General features: G+C 43.1%; 3 protein-coding genes across 3 annotated transcripts; 1 reads left to right on the top strand and 2 right to left on the bottom strand.

Moving 5' to 3' along the window:
* Window positions 1-420: 420 nt before the first annotated feature.
* LOC311142830 (putative ammonium transporter 1) lies at window positions 421-4,383 on the top strand. Its single transcript, XM_084178527.1, has 10 exons — window positions 421-488; window positions 1,311-1,400; window positions 2,493-2,714; window positions 2,831-2,913; window positions 3,014-3,139; window positions 3,253-3,477; window positions 3,621-3,759; window positions 3,853-3,932; window positions 4,039-4,165; window positions 4,298-4,383. The coding sequence occupies exons 1-10, from the start codon at window positions 422-424 to the stop codon at window positions 4,357-4,359; spliced, it is 1,221 nt and encodes a 406-aa protein (XP_084034653.1). The 5' UTR covers window position 421; the 3' UTR covers window positions 4,360-4,383.
* Window positions 4,384-4,423: 40 nt separating this feature from the next.
* Window positions 4,424-7,179, bottom strand: zmat2 (zinc finger, matrin-type 2). Its single transcript, XM_084177546.1, has 6 exons — window positions 7,127-7,179; window positions 6,462-6,579; window positions 6,127-6,250; window positions 5,865-5,938; window positions 5,637-5,782; window positions 4,424-5,455 (listed from the first exon to the last, which is right to left on the bottom strand). The coding sequence occupies exons 1-6, from the start codon at window positions 7,142-7,144 to the stop codon at window positions 5,315-5,317; spliced, it is 621 nt and encodes a 206-aa protein (XP_084033672.1). The 5' UTR covers window positions 7,145-7,179; the 3' UTR covers window positions 4,424-5,314.
* A 368-nt stretch (window positions 7,180-7,547) lies between these two features.
* LOC311142601 (uncharacterized protein) lies at window positions 7,548-12,378 on the bottom strand (the record flags this gene model as incomplete). The annotated part of the gene is made up of 3 exons (XM_084178269.1): window positions 11,930-12,378; window positions 11,488-11,644; window positions 7,548-7,560 (listed from the first exon to the last, which is right to left on the bottom strand). Exons 1-3 carry the CDS (start codon window positions 12,333-12,335, stop codon window positions 7,548-7,550), a joined length of 576 nt encoding a protein of 191 aa, XP_084034395.1. The 5' UTR covers window positions 12,336-12,378.
* Between the last annotated feature and the right edge of the window lie 4,740 nt (window positions 12,379-17,118).

The following is a 17,118-nucleotide window of genomic DNA, read 5'->3' as shown; positions in this document are numbered from 1 at the left end:
TTGAGACTTCAGCAAGGTCCAAGACCAGTCACACAGGCATTTCGTGCTCTTCCGCAGAGGTTCATTATTAGTAGCTAATCACACAGGTAAGGATCTTTGACGTAATAGAAGCACCTGAATGCAAGTTCAAAAAAATGCAACTTATACTTAGCTAGCTACTTATCTTCAACCTAGCCTGAATATATGTATGTATCGTGTCTGCCTCCATCACGATCAGTCACTTGTGAGCCTGATGCCGTGAGCCACACATAGCTAATGTGCTTATAGGTGTAACATTAGCTAGCTATTTGTTTACTTGTTTGTTTTGCCATTTCATAGTTATCTAACAGTTGCGCTAACGAACCAGCTAGCAAACTAGTAGCTAGCTATTTATGCTACCAGCTACAGCTGGCTAGCTGTACAGACAAACCTGTCTTTTGACATGGCTTTCCCTGACTCGATAGCTGTCCATGATGCGTTCATCCTCCTCTGCAGCTTCTTTGCATTGTGTGAGTATGGTTCATGAATCTGGCTGTCCAACAGGCAAGCTAGGTAACGTAGCTAGCTAGCTAGGTAAGTAAAGTAAGCTCTTACTGTTATCTAATCTTAGTTCAGTGGTTGCCATGGCGCCATGAGGAAGCCTTGGCAGAGAGCTCTGTAAATGTTGTACATATTTTTGTTATTTTAAGTATTTTTTGTTTCATTTTTAAAATATATTTTGGGGGGTTTGATAACCCGGTGAGGGTTGGGCTAAAATATCTGTTGGTGACTCATCGAGTTGCAGGACTGACGATGGCAGGTCTGTTTACTTGTCTTGGTTAACTATAGCTAGCTGGCTAATCTAATTTGAATGATGCATCCAACACCTGATCTACAACAGCACCGGTTTTTTATTACACCTGCCCGTTTCTGGATGGACGTGGACTGTGTGAGGGGATTACAGATAACTGCCAAGGTGTGTTGGTCTCTCAGCCGCTTATAGCTGCCGAAAGATGACCCAGGTGGGTGCTATACTTTCGGTGGTGGATGTTCCAGCCTATACAGAGGAGTAGCTGTGAACTTAAGCGACAGAAGTGCCTGATGAAAAGCTCCGGGCCTGCCTGTCTGACTGATGGCTGTACCATCGATGCCACCACCAACACTCAAGTTACTCCTATCTGTGGAAGACCATCTCCCATGAACTGCCAGCTGCCTGAATAGTTTTTGTTGTAGTTTTTTTAAGTGACTTTGAGATACTGTATAAAAAGTGGTGGCTATATAAAATAAATATAGTATTATTATTTGATGATTTAAAAAAAATTCTAACTTTACTTTCAACTTTGATTTTATAGGCCTCAAGTTTGGGTTTGCGTTTGTGGAGGCAGGCAAGACAGATCCAAAGAACGTCTCCAATGTCATCTTTAAAAATGTAGCAGACACATGTAAGTTGACATTTTGGGGTAGCTTTTTTTTGCCCAGTTTGAGAGATAATTTTCGGGTCTAGGAGATGATAAAAATATTAATTTCATGAGATGCGAACACATATGACAAGTTGTTCGAATTGATCTTGTTCACCCAATGCTGTTTGATGGAAGTGTAATTTTTTGCAGGTTCACTGTTCTTGAGCTGCACACCCACAATTGTAAACATTCTTTTTAGGCAACTGCGCTTTTTGCTATATCAAAATGTTAATTTTGAAGGAGAGCATTGTGTGAGTGTTTAATCTGTGAAGAATCAACAATCACATCCTAAAAAATATTTTTAAAAATTGGACTTGAATGAGATGAGGCTGATTGTTATTTATTTTGCTCATTTGCACCCCAGTATCTCTATTTGCACATCATCTCTTGCACATCTATCATTCCAGTGTTAATACTAATTGTAATTATTTTGCACTATAGCCTATTTATTGCCTTACCTCCATAACTTGCTACATTTGCACACACTGTATATATATTTTCTGTTGTATTTTTGACTTTATGTTTTGTTTTACCCCATATGTAACTGTTTTGTTGTTTTTATCACACTGCTTTGCTTTATCTTGGCCAGGTCGCAGTTGTAAATGAGAACTTGTTCTCAACTGGCTTACCTAGTTAAATAAAGTTTTATTTTATTTTTATTTTTATTAAAAACATATTAAAATACAAAAATCTCAGGATACTGTAGATGTCACATGCTTACAGGCCTCCACTGACACCAACCCATAAACAGGTTGCAAGCTTTATGCTTGCATTTTAGTGTAAGAAGGAGCAATAGCATGCATGCTGCTTGCTGTCTTGACAGCAGTTGTTTCAATAGCACAGTTTCCACTTCCTGGTGACTGATGTGGCAGAGTAGGCATTTGTGAACTATAGTTAGGCCTACAGGTCAAAGAAGAAAATTAGTAGGTGACTGTTTAGGTCATGAAGATCTTTAATCTGCTGGGAAAAAGTATTGATGTTTTTATGCAATGCAACCAACAAAACAATGGGCCTAATGGGTAAAGCTAAGTTCACTACTTCTTTTAATCCCATCCATCCCTTGTTTGTTTTCAGTTGTCACCTTGCTGGCTTTCTTTCTCCATGGCTATGCGTTTGCCTTTGGGGAGCACAACGCTGTTATCGGAACCCAATTCTTCCTCACACTGAACAAGACAAACATGGTCAACTTCTTCTTCAACTATGTTCGCTGTGCTGTGGCCACTACTCTGGCACTAGGGGCCGCCAACGAGAGGACAGAACCCATCGGCTACCTCATATCCGCATATGTTTTCTCAGGTATTCTCACTCACTGATTCTAAAACCACTGTTTTTGGGCCACTTTCCCTCCACTCAATACTTTTGAGGTGAGGTTTGTTATGTGGCTTGTGTTGAGAGTCTCTCTGTTTCCTCAGGAATAATCTACCCTCTGGCTTGTCATTGGGTCTGGGACCAGCAAGGCATCTTCAGTCCAACCTCCACCTCCTACCCATCACAGGTGTGAACCAGTAAAAATATCATACCATAATCAAATTCAGGATTTAGCTATGCATTACAAGCAGAGAGATGATCTCGTATTGACCCACATTTCCATTCAGGACTATGCAGGCAGCGGTGTGATCTTCTTGCTGAGTGGTGCAGTGGCAGCTGTCTCACTGCGGGTTATAGGATCACGGGCTGGACGCTGGAGTCCCCATTTCAAACGGACAGAGCACAGCCAGCCTGTAAGTCATGGATACAAGTGCAAAGGCCATCGGAAGACTACAAAAGTAGATGCTGTTCCATTCTTCTGCATCCACCAACTCCTTATGTCTCCCTTGTATATGACTGTTCTTAGATGGTGGTGCTGGGAGGATGCCTTCAAATGCTGGGGTTCTTGGGCCTGGTGATGGGCACTCACCCCCATGTGTTGGATGCTGAGGAGGGCCTGCTGCTGGGGCTGGGCACTGTAAACCTGCTGCATGCCGCTACAAGCGGAGGACTCTACGGACTAATGATCCAACGCATCGATAAGAACTACTATGATCTCGACAGCATGCTCTCTGGGGCCATTGCTGGCATGGTAACACACTACGGGGGCTTGGAGTTGTTTTGTCTGTTGTGACTGCACATAATCTATGGGGCTTGTGTTGACCAGTGCATTATCAATAACTAAGCATTTGTTTTTACGCTGAGCTCAGTCTGGTCTTTCTGTGGTGTTTACAGGTGGCAGTGTGTGCAGGAGTAGATACCTACATGCCTGGTGTGGCAGTCATGTGTGGGGCCACTGGATCTCTCCTATTTATCGGCTTTCGGCGCTTCCTCTGTGCTGTGAATGTGGATGACCCCCTTAACATCGTCTCTGGTTAGAATCACATTTCTGGTTGAAATACAAAAATTGTCTCTCATCCCCAAAACCACATGAATCATAATGCGTCTCACTTTCTCTTTATGTCAGGATACTTAATTCCAGGGGCCTGGGGCTTGATGCTTGCTGGTTTGTTCTCTGATCATGGGGCTCTTGGAGGACATATCCAGGTGAGAAATAAAACAGACTACCCTGGAGTAACCTCTGCTGCATAGTTGCTGTGGTGTACAACATTTACTGAGTTGGTTGTTCTCCTTTTGTTTTTATTATTTCCAGGTGTTGGGGAACAATTGCATTGTGGCACTGGTGTTATTCTTCTGGGCAGTGGCTATGATGTACCCTCTTCTCTCCATACTCATGTGTTTTGGAGTGCTGCGTGTACCCCGCTTCATGGAGAAACAAGGTGAGATAATACCCATGCTCTGCAGTCATTTCAGCACCGGAAGCTAAGAGGAATGGTACATTTGTTATGCATAATGATACATTGGTCCAAAGATAATGCAAGCGCTCTCTCCCTGTGGTGTGTCTTTTACAGGAATAGACAAAATCAGACACACACTAAGACACCCTCACGGCACCAGGAAGTCGCTGAACTAAACCCAGACAGAAACATCAATCCAGAACTTCAGAGGCAATGAAGTTCAAACCTGGGGATAATTTTACAATGTTTTTTTCCTAAACAATTTATTAAATGCATAACTAAAACATTTGTTAGCAAGCATATTTGTTCCAGAGTAATCCTCTTTTGTTTGCACCATAGTTTCATATTGAGAAGGATGGCAGTACAAAAGATTTACAAAGTCAAACAATTTATTGTATGAATCACAGATGTCTTGAGTAAGGCAAACACTACTACACACACACAATTGCCCCATGTTTCTAGGTGACATTTACTAGGGAAGCATTTAGTTGTGAGGTTGTCATTTGGGGGCCCAACAGTTGAAAAGGCAAATTAAATTAAATGCACTGTCCAATAACTGATGTATTTGATAGCAGATTAAACTTAAACATCCACTATATTTGCGCTAAAACACTACAGAAAATATAGGTAGTGCAACTAGTGGAATGCTGACATAAATGAACACACAAAATAAGCTTCAAAGGGTCAATGGTAACCTGTTGTAAGTTTATATAAAATAAAAAATAAAATAAAACATCTCAGTGGACATTTACCCTTGTATTCGGATATAAAAATCCCAATAAATTACTAATTGTATTACTATGACATGTTATCCCATTCTATCAACCACAAACCTAGCCGTTTCAGGGACTCCTCAGACTGTGTCTATGTACAGCATGTGTTTAGTTTTTTGAGGGGCTGGTTTGGGAATAGAATGGGGGTTTTGGGGATATGATGCATCATAGAATACCAACCTGGTAGCAGAACAGTTTGATCTATAGCCAACCCTTTTATCGTGCTCAGGACAACAAATAGCTGGCTAAAACACATCAGGGAACAGGCTAATAGAATACTATAGACAGCAAAGTTTACTTTGTGATCAGCCAAAAGGGAAAGGTCGTAGAGTGTAAAGAAATGCAGAAAGTCTTTAGGTCATTTGCCTTTCTTTGAGGAACCAAACCCTGAGAATCCCATCACAGCAGCCATTTCATCATCCTCCTCGAAAAGATCCTCTTCTGCTTTACGCTTCTTTTCCTTCTGCTTCTCCTTCTTGTATGCCTTTGCTTTCTCCTCCTGGGAAAAGAAGTGACAGGGATACGTGCTTTCACTATTTGTTTTAGCATAGCTTAAATGGTCATTTAACTTACGTGTTAGTCATACCAGCAATGGCATTTATTTCCTGACCTAAAGTAATACACATTACATCCATTTGGACTGAGAGTAAGATTGACAGTATTCTAGCCCCATCACTGACCTCTTCTCGAAGCTCTTTCATGCGCTCTTCAAAATCATACTCCGTCTGCTTCTCCTCAATCTTCTTCTTGTTAACTTCAAATCGTTTCTTCACCTGGTCCAATGAGGATCTCTCTACGCGCATGGACATCCCCAGATTCCTCTGGTCTGTGAGGAGAAAGTAGATTATTACCAATTTAGCCATCTACGCTGCACTTCTAATGTAGATGACAATGTTGTGCATACTCACGTTTCTTGCCATTGATGTGGTCCAAGAAGTTGATGGAATCCTTCACAACACAATCACACACATTGCAGTAGTACCTGAACATGAGATAGAACATCATCAGACACCTGTATCACTGTTGTCAAAAAGACAAGGACCTGACAAATAGATCAATTAGGGCTAATCTGTATTCATAAATGATATAATGCATACAGCTCTTAGATAAGGGAGTGCCAATACAGTGTTAACTTCATTTCAGGAACATCTTTGGATGCCAGCCTCTTACCCGCCCATCTCAGCCTGTGGTGTGGTCTTGGTGATAACAATGGTTTTACCCAGCTTGGACTCGAGGTCCACCTTGTAGTCCCTGTGTCGCAGGAGCTCCCGCTTGACTGGGGGCGCTGGCTTGCCTGAGAGAAGGGAGGCATTATAATGATGTATATGTTCAGGGTGTGTTCTTCCCCTAGTCATTACTCACAGGTATTCATGGGGATCAACTTCAGTTTGAAGCTTTCACTTAGAATTTTGCCTCCATAGTTTGATGATTTAGGGAGAAAACACTTAATCCATATTATTAGCTCCCATGTGTTAGTTACTGGGGCGAAAGGAAAGTATAATTACCATCTTTTTTGTCCCTCTCCTCATCGAGACGTTTTTGAGCCAGTTGTTCATACTCATCTTTGTCCCACTTTCGGCGAAAATCATTCTTGCTGCTATTACCTCCCCCACCACCACTGGACTTTAGCAACATATCAAAGGAAAAAAGTTAGTTTGAGAAATGCACGCTGACAGTACATTTTAACACAGAACATAATTTCTTCAAGCACAATTACTTTTACTTATAGTTTTTACTTACTACCTACAGTTCTCAAACATCCTGGGGAACCACAACCGTTACATGTACTTGATCTATTCCAGAGCTAGCACATCGGATTCAAATTGTCAACTAATTATCAAGCCCTTGACTAAGTGTATCAGGTGAACTAGTTCAGGGCTACAACAAAATTGTGAAACATCTGGGGTGTCCAGAGAGGTTTGAGAACCAATGAGTTAGACAAACAAACAAACAACAGCCATTGGTAAAAGTCACAAGCTTTGCTAGTTCGATAGCACGGTTAGCTTACGTCCATGGTGGCTGGTGATTGTACATAGTTAGAATTGATCTCAAACGTTCTACTCTCACACGAATTATGACATACAAAAGTAATTGTGTTTATTTCACCCTAGAACCTGTATAACACCTTATACATTAGCAGAAAAGCCTCTCTAAATTAGACGATACATACCCCACTGCCGGACGCCATTTTGTTTGTAACAACGTTATGGAATACGTCACTGTCGCAATATTTGGGGGACGTCTTCTTCTTCGATTAGGTTTAATGGCGGTTGGGATCCAATAAATGTTGCATTACCGCCACCTTATAATAATATAATAATATGCCATTTAGCAGACGCTTTTATCCAAAGCGACTTACAGTCATTCGTGCATACATTTTTGTGTATGGGTGGTCCCGGGGATCGAACCCACTACCTTGGCGTTACAAGCGCCGTGCTCTACCAGCTGAGCTACAGAGGACCACCTTCTAGACTAATACTTTGCTTTAAAAAATAAAAAATAATACTAATACCCTACCATCTAGCACTACACTCACAAAACATAAAAAAGAATAATAAATACCATACTATTTACATCTATTTAGTTCTACTTCAGGCCAACAGCCTGAAAGGATGGGACACCGCCACTTAACACACCCTGTAACTCTTCTGATGTCAAGTCTTGCACACCCAAATACCTCTCTGCAGCTGCCACCACAACCTCTATTTTCTGCGACTTACGTTCCATCCCTGCAGTACAGTTGATAACCATTGCTATAAATGCCAAATATCCAATCTTACTGAAACATATATCACTTGTTGGTTTATCCCTCTGTACTGGTACAGATCTACTACTCACGCCACTCCTCTCAGGATCCCTCCCTCTTGACCCATCTTCGTCTACTTTCTTCACTGCCTCAGCATATGACAACTTCTGCACTACTCTAACCCTGGAAACCTCAACCTGCCTCTCTCGCATGGGACATTTCTGATCCCCAGCCCCATGGGCAACCCTACAATTAACACGTACCAATTTGGGGGATTTGAAGTAAATTGTCATTCTGTTTTTATTAGCAAAAATAAATAGCCTATTTACAGTGGCGGCTCCTGAAAAAATTCTCAGGGGGGGCAATTTTTCTGATGATTTAGGTGACCTACACACATTTTTAAAAAGATATGTCCAGCAACAACATGAAGACAGGGGCAGCATTTAAGTCAATACCAGAAGCATTTATTGACTGATCTCAAAAGTGTTGGCTTACAAAAGCAAAATAAGTTATCACAGTAAAAATAATCAAGGGTGTTCTTTCACATTCCTCAACACTGCATAAACAATATGTATGGCTTTGTAAAAATGAACAACCATATTCTGGCCAATTGTATAGATTTGTAAATATGAACAACCATATTCTGGCCAATTGTATAGATTTGTAAAAATGAACATGAACAGATTTTTTATTTTTTTGAATGGCAGTACCTTTCAAACATGTCTGCTTGCAGTAAGGTAGCACTCACAAGGTGGCCAGAGAAAGAGAACCTTTCTTTGGTGTGATCCAGGATGGTGTTGCAGACCTCTTAAGACAGCCTCTGCTTCTCCTCTTCTCTCAAAGCTGTTCTGGGTCTTTTGGCTCCTGTTGCTTCTTGCAGCTGCTGTTGAGAGGAGTCCCTGAAGGCAAACAGACCAATGTGTTTGTTGGCTTTGTACAGTATTGTTGTCTATGTGATGCACAGGTATATGCAATGTATCCATGTATAGTACAAATACTTCAGTTCCACTTAAAATGGGCAGGGATGCATAAAGTTTTTAGTGTTTAAGTTAGCCTTTGTGTCTCACATAGCCTGGATGTTCAGCACAGTATACAGTGGTGCTCATAAGCTTATGATCCCATGCTAAAGTTGACTAAAAAGAGGAATAAAAAAGAAAAGAAAATTGGTGTCCTTAAAGGTTGGATTTTCCAACTTTTTTAATTAAGTCATTAAGATCAATTTCCAAAAGATGATTTTTTAATTTTTTTATTCCTCTTTTTAGTCAGCTTTAGAATGTGTTCATACATGTATGAGCACCACTGTACAGTACACATAGTATATAAAATAAGATAGATTACACCACTGGCCATATATAATGAGAATAATGTAATTTCAAACACAAATGCAGTCTCCTTTCATGCATACATTTTCAAATAAAGCTCTGCTTTGAGAAAGATCGAATGATATTGTTTAATCTTTATCTTACCTTATGGCCTGCACACTGCTTGCGAAGCTGTCGAGGGCACGTTTGATAAAGACAGCATCGATGTCCTTCTTCTGTAGCTTCTGGTACGGTGGGCTGGTCAAATGAACCCAATGAACCCGTCCGGATGGCTTCAAAACATTCTATGAGGTCGTCTCGATTCTCGTAGACAGTGTTCACGACTCTGCTGTTGCTAACCTCATCGTTGTGGCGGCGGACAGCTAGCCTGTATCCCTCATCCAGTTGAGTGGCAATATTCACTCTCTCCAAAGCAGACAATCTCAAACAGCTATTAATGTGGGTCTTTGACAGCTCATTTTTCTTAATCTTTTCTGAAAGATGGTGCATGTCGGTTACACCAGTCGCTGTCCAAGCGGTGCTGTCTGCCGTGCCGCCTTCAGGGTGAAAGAGTAGTTTCTTAGTTACGTTCATGGTTACGTTACGTTACGTATGACGAAAGCGCGTAAGTGCAAGCCCTCAGAAACCCACAGAGATTGTATTGAAAGCTCTGAAATTTAAAAAATTTTTTTTTTACATTAGAGGCTATGAGAGACTTCTGGGCGATTTTCAACCTGACTGAAATCGCCCCAAAACGGGCGGGGACATTTGAAGCACGACTTTAGCCTGATTGGACATTTAGTGGCTGGCAGATCAGACGTCTAGATTAGAACACTGAACTACTGTTGCCGTGATATAATTGATTAGAAAAAAAATCCCTTCCTTTTCCCGTTTGGCAGTGCGTCGCCCATATCGCCCTATTGAACACACCGCCCCTGTATGTGTTTATAACTGCACTTAACTTAACACTTAACTCAATTAAGTCATTATGAGTGTATGACAGTATGAAAAAAAAATGTATGCACTCACTAACTGTAAGTCACTCTGGATAAGAGCTTCTGCTAAATGACTAAAATGTCAAATGTAAATGACTTGAGTGTATGCATTATAGATATAGGCTTCATAGAAAGTGTTACAAATGTTCTCCTGTCATCTTATAGGAGATCCATTCATGGATTTAGTTATGGCTTGAGAATGTGACTGGTCTACAGAGTTTTCTCCTTTATGTCTGTCTTTATATATATATATGGCACCCTTTTTTATATGTGACAACAACTTTTCTGTATTATGTGTATTTCCACAATCAATAATAATAAACGGTACTTCACTATGAATACTTTTGACTATGTGGTTTGAAGTACTTTACCGTTATCGTGCACAAACATTAAGACTGTTATAGACAGAAATCAATGCAGTAATGTTTTATTAAATAAAGGCTCTGATTAAAATATAATATTAATGAAATCAGGCATTTAGCTAATTCTTCTTCCCAGAAGCTCCTCTGGATGGTTTGGAGATGGCTCTGGAGAGAGCGTGTAACACCCTGACTATGAGTGGGCGTTTACGGGACTGGGACTCCTGGGGAGCAGGGGCCGGTGTGGTTGTCAGGTCCTCCTTGGGAGGGGAAGTGGATGGAACCTCTGGAACCTCACACTCAGCATCTGTCATAAGAACATTTCATAATCAGAAAATTAATGTGTGTGTTTGTGTCTGTCCGTCTGTCTACCTGTCTGTCTGCCTGCCTGTCCGTCTGCATGTCTGTCTGTCTGCCTGTCCGTCTGTCTGTCTGCCTGTCCATCTGCCTGCCTGTCTGTCCATCTGCCTGTCTGTCTGTCTGCATGTCTGTCCGTCCGTCTGCCTGTATCTGTTGTCACTGTTTTAACAAGCTTGTCATAGGGTGATATATCAATATAACATCGATGCTTATCACTTACCCTGTGAAATATGAGTCTCTCTGAGACGTTTGGTAGGCAGCCAATCCAGTTCAGGGTGTCTCTTCGGTTCCCCTTTTGTCTTGAACAGCTGTTGACAAAACACATCAGGACAACTGAGCCTGTGTAAAATACAGAGTGTGCATCCCAAAAGGCACCCTATTCGCTATGTAAGGCACTACTTTTGACAAGGGCCCATAGAGCGCTGGTCAAAAGTAGTGCACTATATAGGGAATAGGGTGCCATTGCACGCATGACTGTAAGTCGCTTTGGATAAAAGCGTCTGCTAAATGGCATATTATTATTATTATTATTATTTGGGACATAGCCATTGACTCTCTCCCATGTGTATTAGGATTGTATTACAGCGTCCTCACTCAACCTCCTCAAGACAATGACAACAGTATTGTTCTAATGCTGAGAGACAATAGGTGTGTAGTGAATCTGTAGGGTAAATTTCAGCCCTGCCTTACAGAGGTAATCTCAAAACACAGAGCACCCTACCTTAATCATGATCTTTGGAAACGTATGCATTTTCGGTAGGAAATGCCACTTGTTCTTCTTAGTCTCTTCCCCTCTGGCAGAGGGAAGGCGGGCCATGCCGTCAGCCTTTACATCAGCCGGGCTAAGGCTCCTGGCAGGGAATTCCTCAGTAGCATTAAGGTCAGCTACAACACCATGAATGATGTCACTTGCGGCATTGCTGGTGTCTGAGTGAGAAGAGCACGCTAGTGTGACCGACCTGTGTACAATAACTGGGAGAAGAGGACGCAGCCATTGAAGTCAGTCACTGCGTCCCAAATGGCATTCTCTTCACTTTATAGTGCACTACTTTTGACCAGGGCCCATAGGGTCTGGTCAAAAGTAGTGCACTAAATATGGAATAAGGTGCCATTCTGGACACAACCAGTGAATTTTACATCATAAAACGCAATGTATTGAGCATCATGTTACAATTAAGTCCTGTGCAGATGAAAATAGATACTTTCACTTACCATCCTCCATTGCAGACTTGGACCCATAAGTCAGGCTGTCCATCACCACGTCTGTCATCAACTTGATGACCTGATCCAAAACCATTTCAGCCGAGGGTGGCATAGGCCTTCCCATACACTGCCCCAGGAGTCTCCTAACAGAAGTCTGGGCAAAGTTGTAAATGAGCTCTGAGGCATCGTCCTTTGACAGCTTCCTCAGGGCTGGCTTAGGCAGCGCTGGTTGAGAGAGGCTTCTGTGGCCAGCCATGGATTGAAGCTGGCGGCTTATGGTTATCTCCAGAATGAGACCGTGGACCTTTGCGATCAGGTTGTCAGACGCACCTTGAAGGGCTTCAACTGACAGGAGCCTATCCAGATTTTCTTCTGCTGAAGTCATCTCTGGGTCGTCCGTCTTCAATGTGTCCATTATAGTTTTCACTATGATATTGGTGTCAGATATGTTTATTTCTTGTTGGCTCACAAGTGTTGACCGTGAACCTGTCTTGTCCATTGCGATAGAGGTATGGGATTCTGTCCTTGTGATCTCATCGGCAGCGCTCATGTCAGGCAACTGGTCAAGGCTCTCCAGTAAAGAGTCTAACATGTTAGTGGCTATCAGACACTCCTGCCCAACAGATGAACTCTCAGAGTTGGCCACTCTACACTTGATCTCATTTAGGATCAAGCTGAGCATCTTCTTTGCAGTTTTGCTAAACCCTTCTTGGCTGACTGCCACTGTTACGTCTTTTAGAGCCACAAGAGGTTTGCAACTTTCACTCAATCCACTGCCGTGGAGAGGAGAGGCTCTCTTCAAACTGTTGTTGCTCACAACTGACATACTCCTGGTGGGCAGAGTGACATCCTCACTGCATGTGTCAATTACATGGTGGTCTGTTGAAGAGCCACTTGAAGACACAAGGGCTTTAGACCTTTTATCCAAACAGACTTTTGACAAAGGCTTCTCACTTCTCACAGACGGATGGCGGCTCCTGTCCTCAACAAGAGCAGTGTCAGGGGACTTAATGCGTCTGAGTGTCTCCACAGGGGTGGAGTTCAGCACATCTTTGGCTGTGGTGACTGACACTGGTGGAAAAGAGAAAAAGATGTTCAGTCTATCCTTTACTCTGTGGTACATGGTTTGAGCAGCATCCAATAAGTTGTCAAAGACAACTCTGGGTTTGAGCTGGGACTCCAGCTTTTTCTCTCCTAGTGGGAAGGAGTCTGCGTCGTCCACAGTGTACTGGGATACACTTTCAAGGTCTTGCATGATAATATTTACTATATCTTCGGCTGTAGAAACCACATGGTGTGAGAAGGTGGTGCTAGGCATGCCCTGTAGCAAAGAATGGTTGGCTTTGCTAGCAGCTCTGAGAATGGTCTCACTCACAATGTGTTTGGCCTTAGCTCGGAACTCAGTACTGTAAAAGCTCTGGATGGAAATGTTAGAGGTTCTGCTGGCTGCACTAAGAGATCGCATGAGTGTGGCAATCTCGGCTGACGTCACATCACTCAAAATGGTGAGGTCCTCCAATTTCGAAATTATCGAGTCCAACTTCTGGTTGAAGTCGAAGGATGAATTTGTCTTGCTCTCCCCAACGGAAGCGGAGCAGTCTTCCTTTGAAGTGTCCACCCTCAGCACCGAGATCACCTGTTTGATTACCCCTTTAGTGCAGGTGTCGAGGGTGAGCTGGTGGGCTGAGGACTTAGAAGGGGTCTTACTGTCTGTCTTCTGTACAGGAGATTCCTCCACAGTGGCCTCAGTTACAGGAGATACCTCCACAGTGGCCTCAGTTACAAGTAGTCCAGTTGCAGAGAGCTCGATTTGCAAAGGAATATATTTTCCCACAGTGAGATGGTTGGAGGTGAACAGCTTCCTTAGTTTGTCCAGGGTTTTGGTGTAAATCTTCTGGGAACCTGAACTCACTTCCACCCAGAATATTTTGCGACCTGGTTTCGTACGCTTGGAGGCCTTATTGGCCTCATATACCTCATGCAGGTCGGAAATAATTCCACCAAAGAGATCAGAGGATGCCTCCTCAATATTCTCTGAGGAAACATGGACAGATAGGATTTCCGACAGTTTCCCACAAGTGTCGGTTTTATCCAGCGCAGCAGTATATGTCACAGCTGACCTGCAAAAAGAGGAGGGGATAGAGCTAGGTATCTGTGAGAGGCGTGGATAGGGGTAGGTACCTGTGAGAGGAGGGGATAGGGGTAGGTACCTGTGAGAGGAGGGGATAGGGCTAGGTACCTGTGAGAGGAGGGGATAGGGCTAGGTACCTGTGAGAGGAGGGGAAAGGCGTGGGAGTGCGTGTGCTGCAGGCGGTTCTGGCGCTGGTGCACTTGCTGGGTCCTCCACTACAGCTGAATCTGACGCTGCGGCCAAGAGAGGTCACCTCTCCTGCCTCATTACTTCCTGATCCAGAAGAGCTTGGCGAATCAGAGAGCTCTATCTGCATGGTGAGGTCAAGGGCGGGAACAACCACAGTGGATGTAGACTCCATCACCCATGCTACAATATCAATGCACTTGGCACTAAACTCATGTCTGCTCATCTGCAATGTTAAAAGACCATACAGAGTTAGTTTGTTAAAGGGGCTGCACTGATATAAAACTTAGAACCATTTACTCAAACTTGTCAATTAAAGCAGTGGTTCAGGATTAAAGGTCCTGCAGGATTTCCACAAATGAATATTTGGTCCATTTTACCAACATTAACTACTTTAGAGGTGACTATAACTCACCCCGACACGCATATTCTCACTCAGCAGATTCCAATGGCTGAAAAGTAAATAAATGCAAGTACACAATGAATTATATTACCTCTATTATCTTAGACTACGTTATGGATGGACATTACCTCTATTATCTTAGATTACGTTATGGATGGACATTACCTCTATTATCTTAGATTACGTTATGGATGGACATTACCTCTATTATCTTAGATTACGTTATGGATGGAAATTACCTCTATTATCTTAGATTACGTTATGGATGGACATTACCTCTATTATCTTAGATTACGTTATGGATGGAAATTACCTCTATTATCTTAGATTACGTTATGGATGGACCTCTATGGAACTAGGCCACACCCAGACATCCCTGATTGGTTATTTGGTCCGTTGAGTCCTTTGTATTTGCCCGAGACTATAGGAGACTCTCAATCTCCTCACCTCCTTCTCAAAACCATTGGATGAGAAGGTCAGAAGGGCGGGACCTCTGGCTTTCTCATCCAATGGGTTTTGAGGAGGCGAGAAGAGAGGACACGAGGAGTATGCAATTGAGACAGGGAACATATCTAGGGGATGCATGGGGAAGCCAAAGAGCAACTTACTCGTCCTTCATGTCCTGCACAAAGGTGTGTAGGTCTGGGTAGCTTCTCTTTCCCCTGCTGAGGGTGAGGCTGGTCTGGGAGGTTGCATCCTTGTGGGTCACGGTAGTGAAGGTCACCACTGCAGCCTGATGGCGACAACAGAAAGCAGAGTTAGGCTGGAATTCAATTTTGCGTCATTAAAACACAAAATATCTAAATGAAATGTCATACATGTAATAGAAAAATACATCATACCTCCTGTGACTGAGATGGGATGGCAACAGCCTCGTCCATCTCACTCTCTCCTTCGACCTCCTGCGACTGAGATGGGATGGCAACAGCCTCGTCCATCTCAATCTCTCCTTCAACCTCCTGCGACTGAGATGGGATGGCAACAGCCTCGTCCATCTCACTCTCTCCTTCAACCTCCTGCGACTGAGATGGGATGGCAACAGCCTCGTCCATCTCAATCTCTCCTTCAACCTCCTGCGACTGAGATGGGATGGCAACAGCCTCGTCCAACTCACTCTCTCCTTCAACCTCCTGCGACTGAGATGGGATGGCAACAGCCTCGTCCATCTCACTCTCTCCTTCGACCTCCTGCGACTGAGATGGGATGGCAACAGCCTCGTCCATCTCAATCTCTCCTTCAACCTCCTGCGACTGAGATGGGATGGCAACAGCCTCGTCCATCTCACTCTCTCCTTCAACCTCCTGCGACTGAGATGGGATGGCAACAGCCTCGTCCAACTCAATCTCTCCTTCAACCTCCTGCGACTGAGATGGGATGGCAACAGCCTCGTCCAACTCACTCTCTCCTTCAACCTCCTGCGACTGAGATGGGATGGCAACAGCCTCGTCCAACTCACTCTCTCCTTCAACCTCCTGCGACTGAGATGGGATGGCAACAGCCTCGTCCAACTCACTCTCTCCTTCAACCTCCTGTGACTGAGTTGGGGTATCTGTCTCTAGAACAGCCTCGTCCAACTTGGTCAGTCTCTCAGCCTCCCTGTGATCTTTATGGGATCTAGATAGAGAAAAAGGAATCTCTCTTAGGTCACTGCTATAATGTGAGTGTGAGGATGTGTTCCCATTATAGAATTAGAATCATAGAATTAGAATGAATCATTCTAGAATTAGAATAGATATATAGAATAGGCTCCAATACTCTTGAGATGACTCGGCCTATCCAGAGCCAAATATTTAGAGAATTCTGCCAACTTTTAAAAGGACTCCATGTTAGCGCCTTGGAGCCTTTCATTTATCCTTTCATTATAAGTACATTCTAATTATAGATGTTCAGTTACATAGCATTGTTTAAAATGTCAATATTGACCATGGGGAGCCAGCTGTCATATGGATATCTACTGTGTCATGTAATGTTTACATAAACTCAGCAAAAAAAGAAACGTCCCTTTTTCAGGATCTTTCAAAGATAATTCCTAAAAATCCAAATAACTTCACAGATCTTCATTGTAAAGGGTTTAAACACTGTTTCCCATGCTAGTCCCCTGTAGCTCAGTTGGTAGAGCAAGGCGCTTGCAACGCCAGGGTTGTGGGTTCGTTTCCCACGGGGGGCCAGTATGAAAATGTATGCACTCACTAACTGTAAGTCGCTCTGGATAAGAGCGTCTGCTAAATGACTAAAATGTAAAATGTTGTTCAATGAACCATAAACAATTGATGAACATGCACCTGTGGAACGGTCATTAAGACACAAACAGCTTACAGACGGTAGTTATGAAAACTTAGGACACTAAAGAGTCCTTTCTACTGACTCTGAAAAACACCAAAAGAAAGATGCCCAGGGTCTGCCACTGCGAAGATGCCCGTACGTGGTCTGCCACCGTCATGTCTCCCTGTAGCGCTGTCTTAGGCGTCTCACAGTACG

The sequence above is a fragment of the Coregonus lavaretus genome, assembly GCF_964263955.1.
Source record: "Coregonus lavaretus genome assembly, chromosome: 15".
Taxonomy (NCBI): domain Eukaryota; kingdom Metazoa; phylum Chordata; class Actinopteri; order Salmoniformes; family Salmonidae; genus Coregonus; species Coregonus lavaretus.
The sequence above is the reverse complement of the archived record's forward strand: the minus strand, read 5'-3'. Positions and strand labels throughout refer to the sequence as shown.

Bases quoted from the DNA above. Each gene is read 5' to 3' on its own strand.
- LOC311142830 (XM_084178527.1), top strand. From the start codon at position 422: ATGGCTTTCCCTGACTCGATAGCTGTCCATGATGCGTTCATCCTCCTC. The intron at 1,401-2,492 runs GTAAGTTGACAT...GTTTGTTTTCAG, and splicing joins TAAAAATGTAGCAGACACAT to TTGTCACCTTGCTGGCTTTC. The intron at 2,715-2,830 runs GTATTCTCACTC...CTGTTTCCTCAG, and splicing joins ATCCGCATATGTTTTCTCAG to GAATAATCTACCCTCTGGCT.
- zmat2 (XM_084177546.1), bottom strand. The intron at 5,939-6,126 runs GTAAGAGGCTGG...TCTCATGTTCAG, and splicing joins CCACAGGCTGAGATGGGCGG to GTACTACTGCAATGTGTGTG. The intron at 5,456-5,636 runs GTCAGTGATGGG...TTCTTTTCCCAG, and splicing joins TGAAAGAGCTTCGAGAAGAG to GAGGAGAAAGCAAAGGCATA.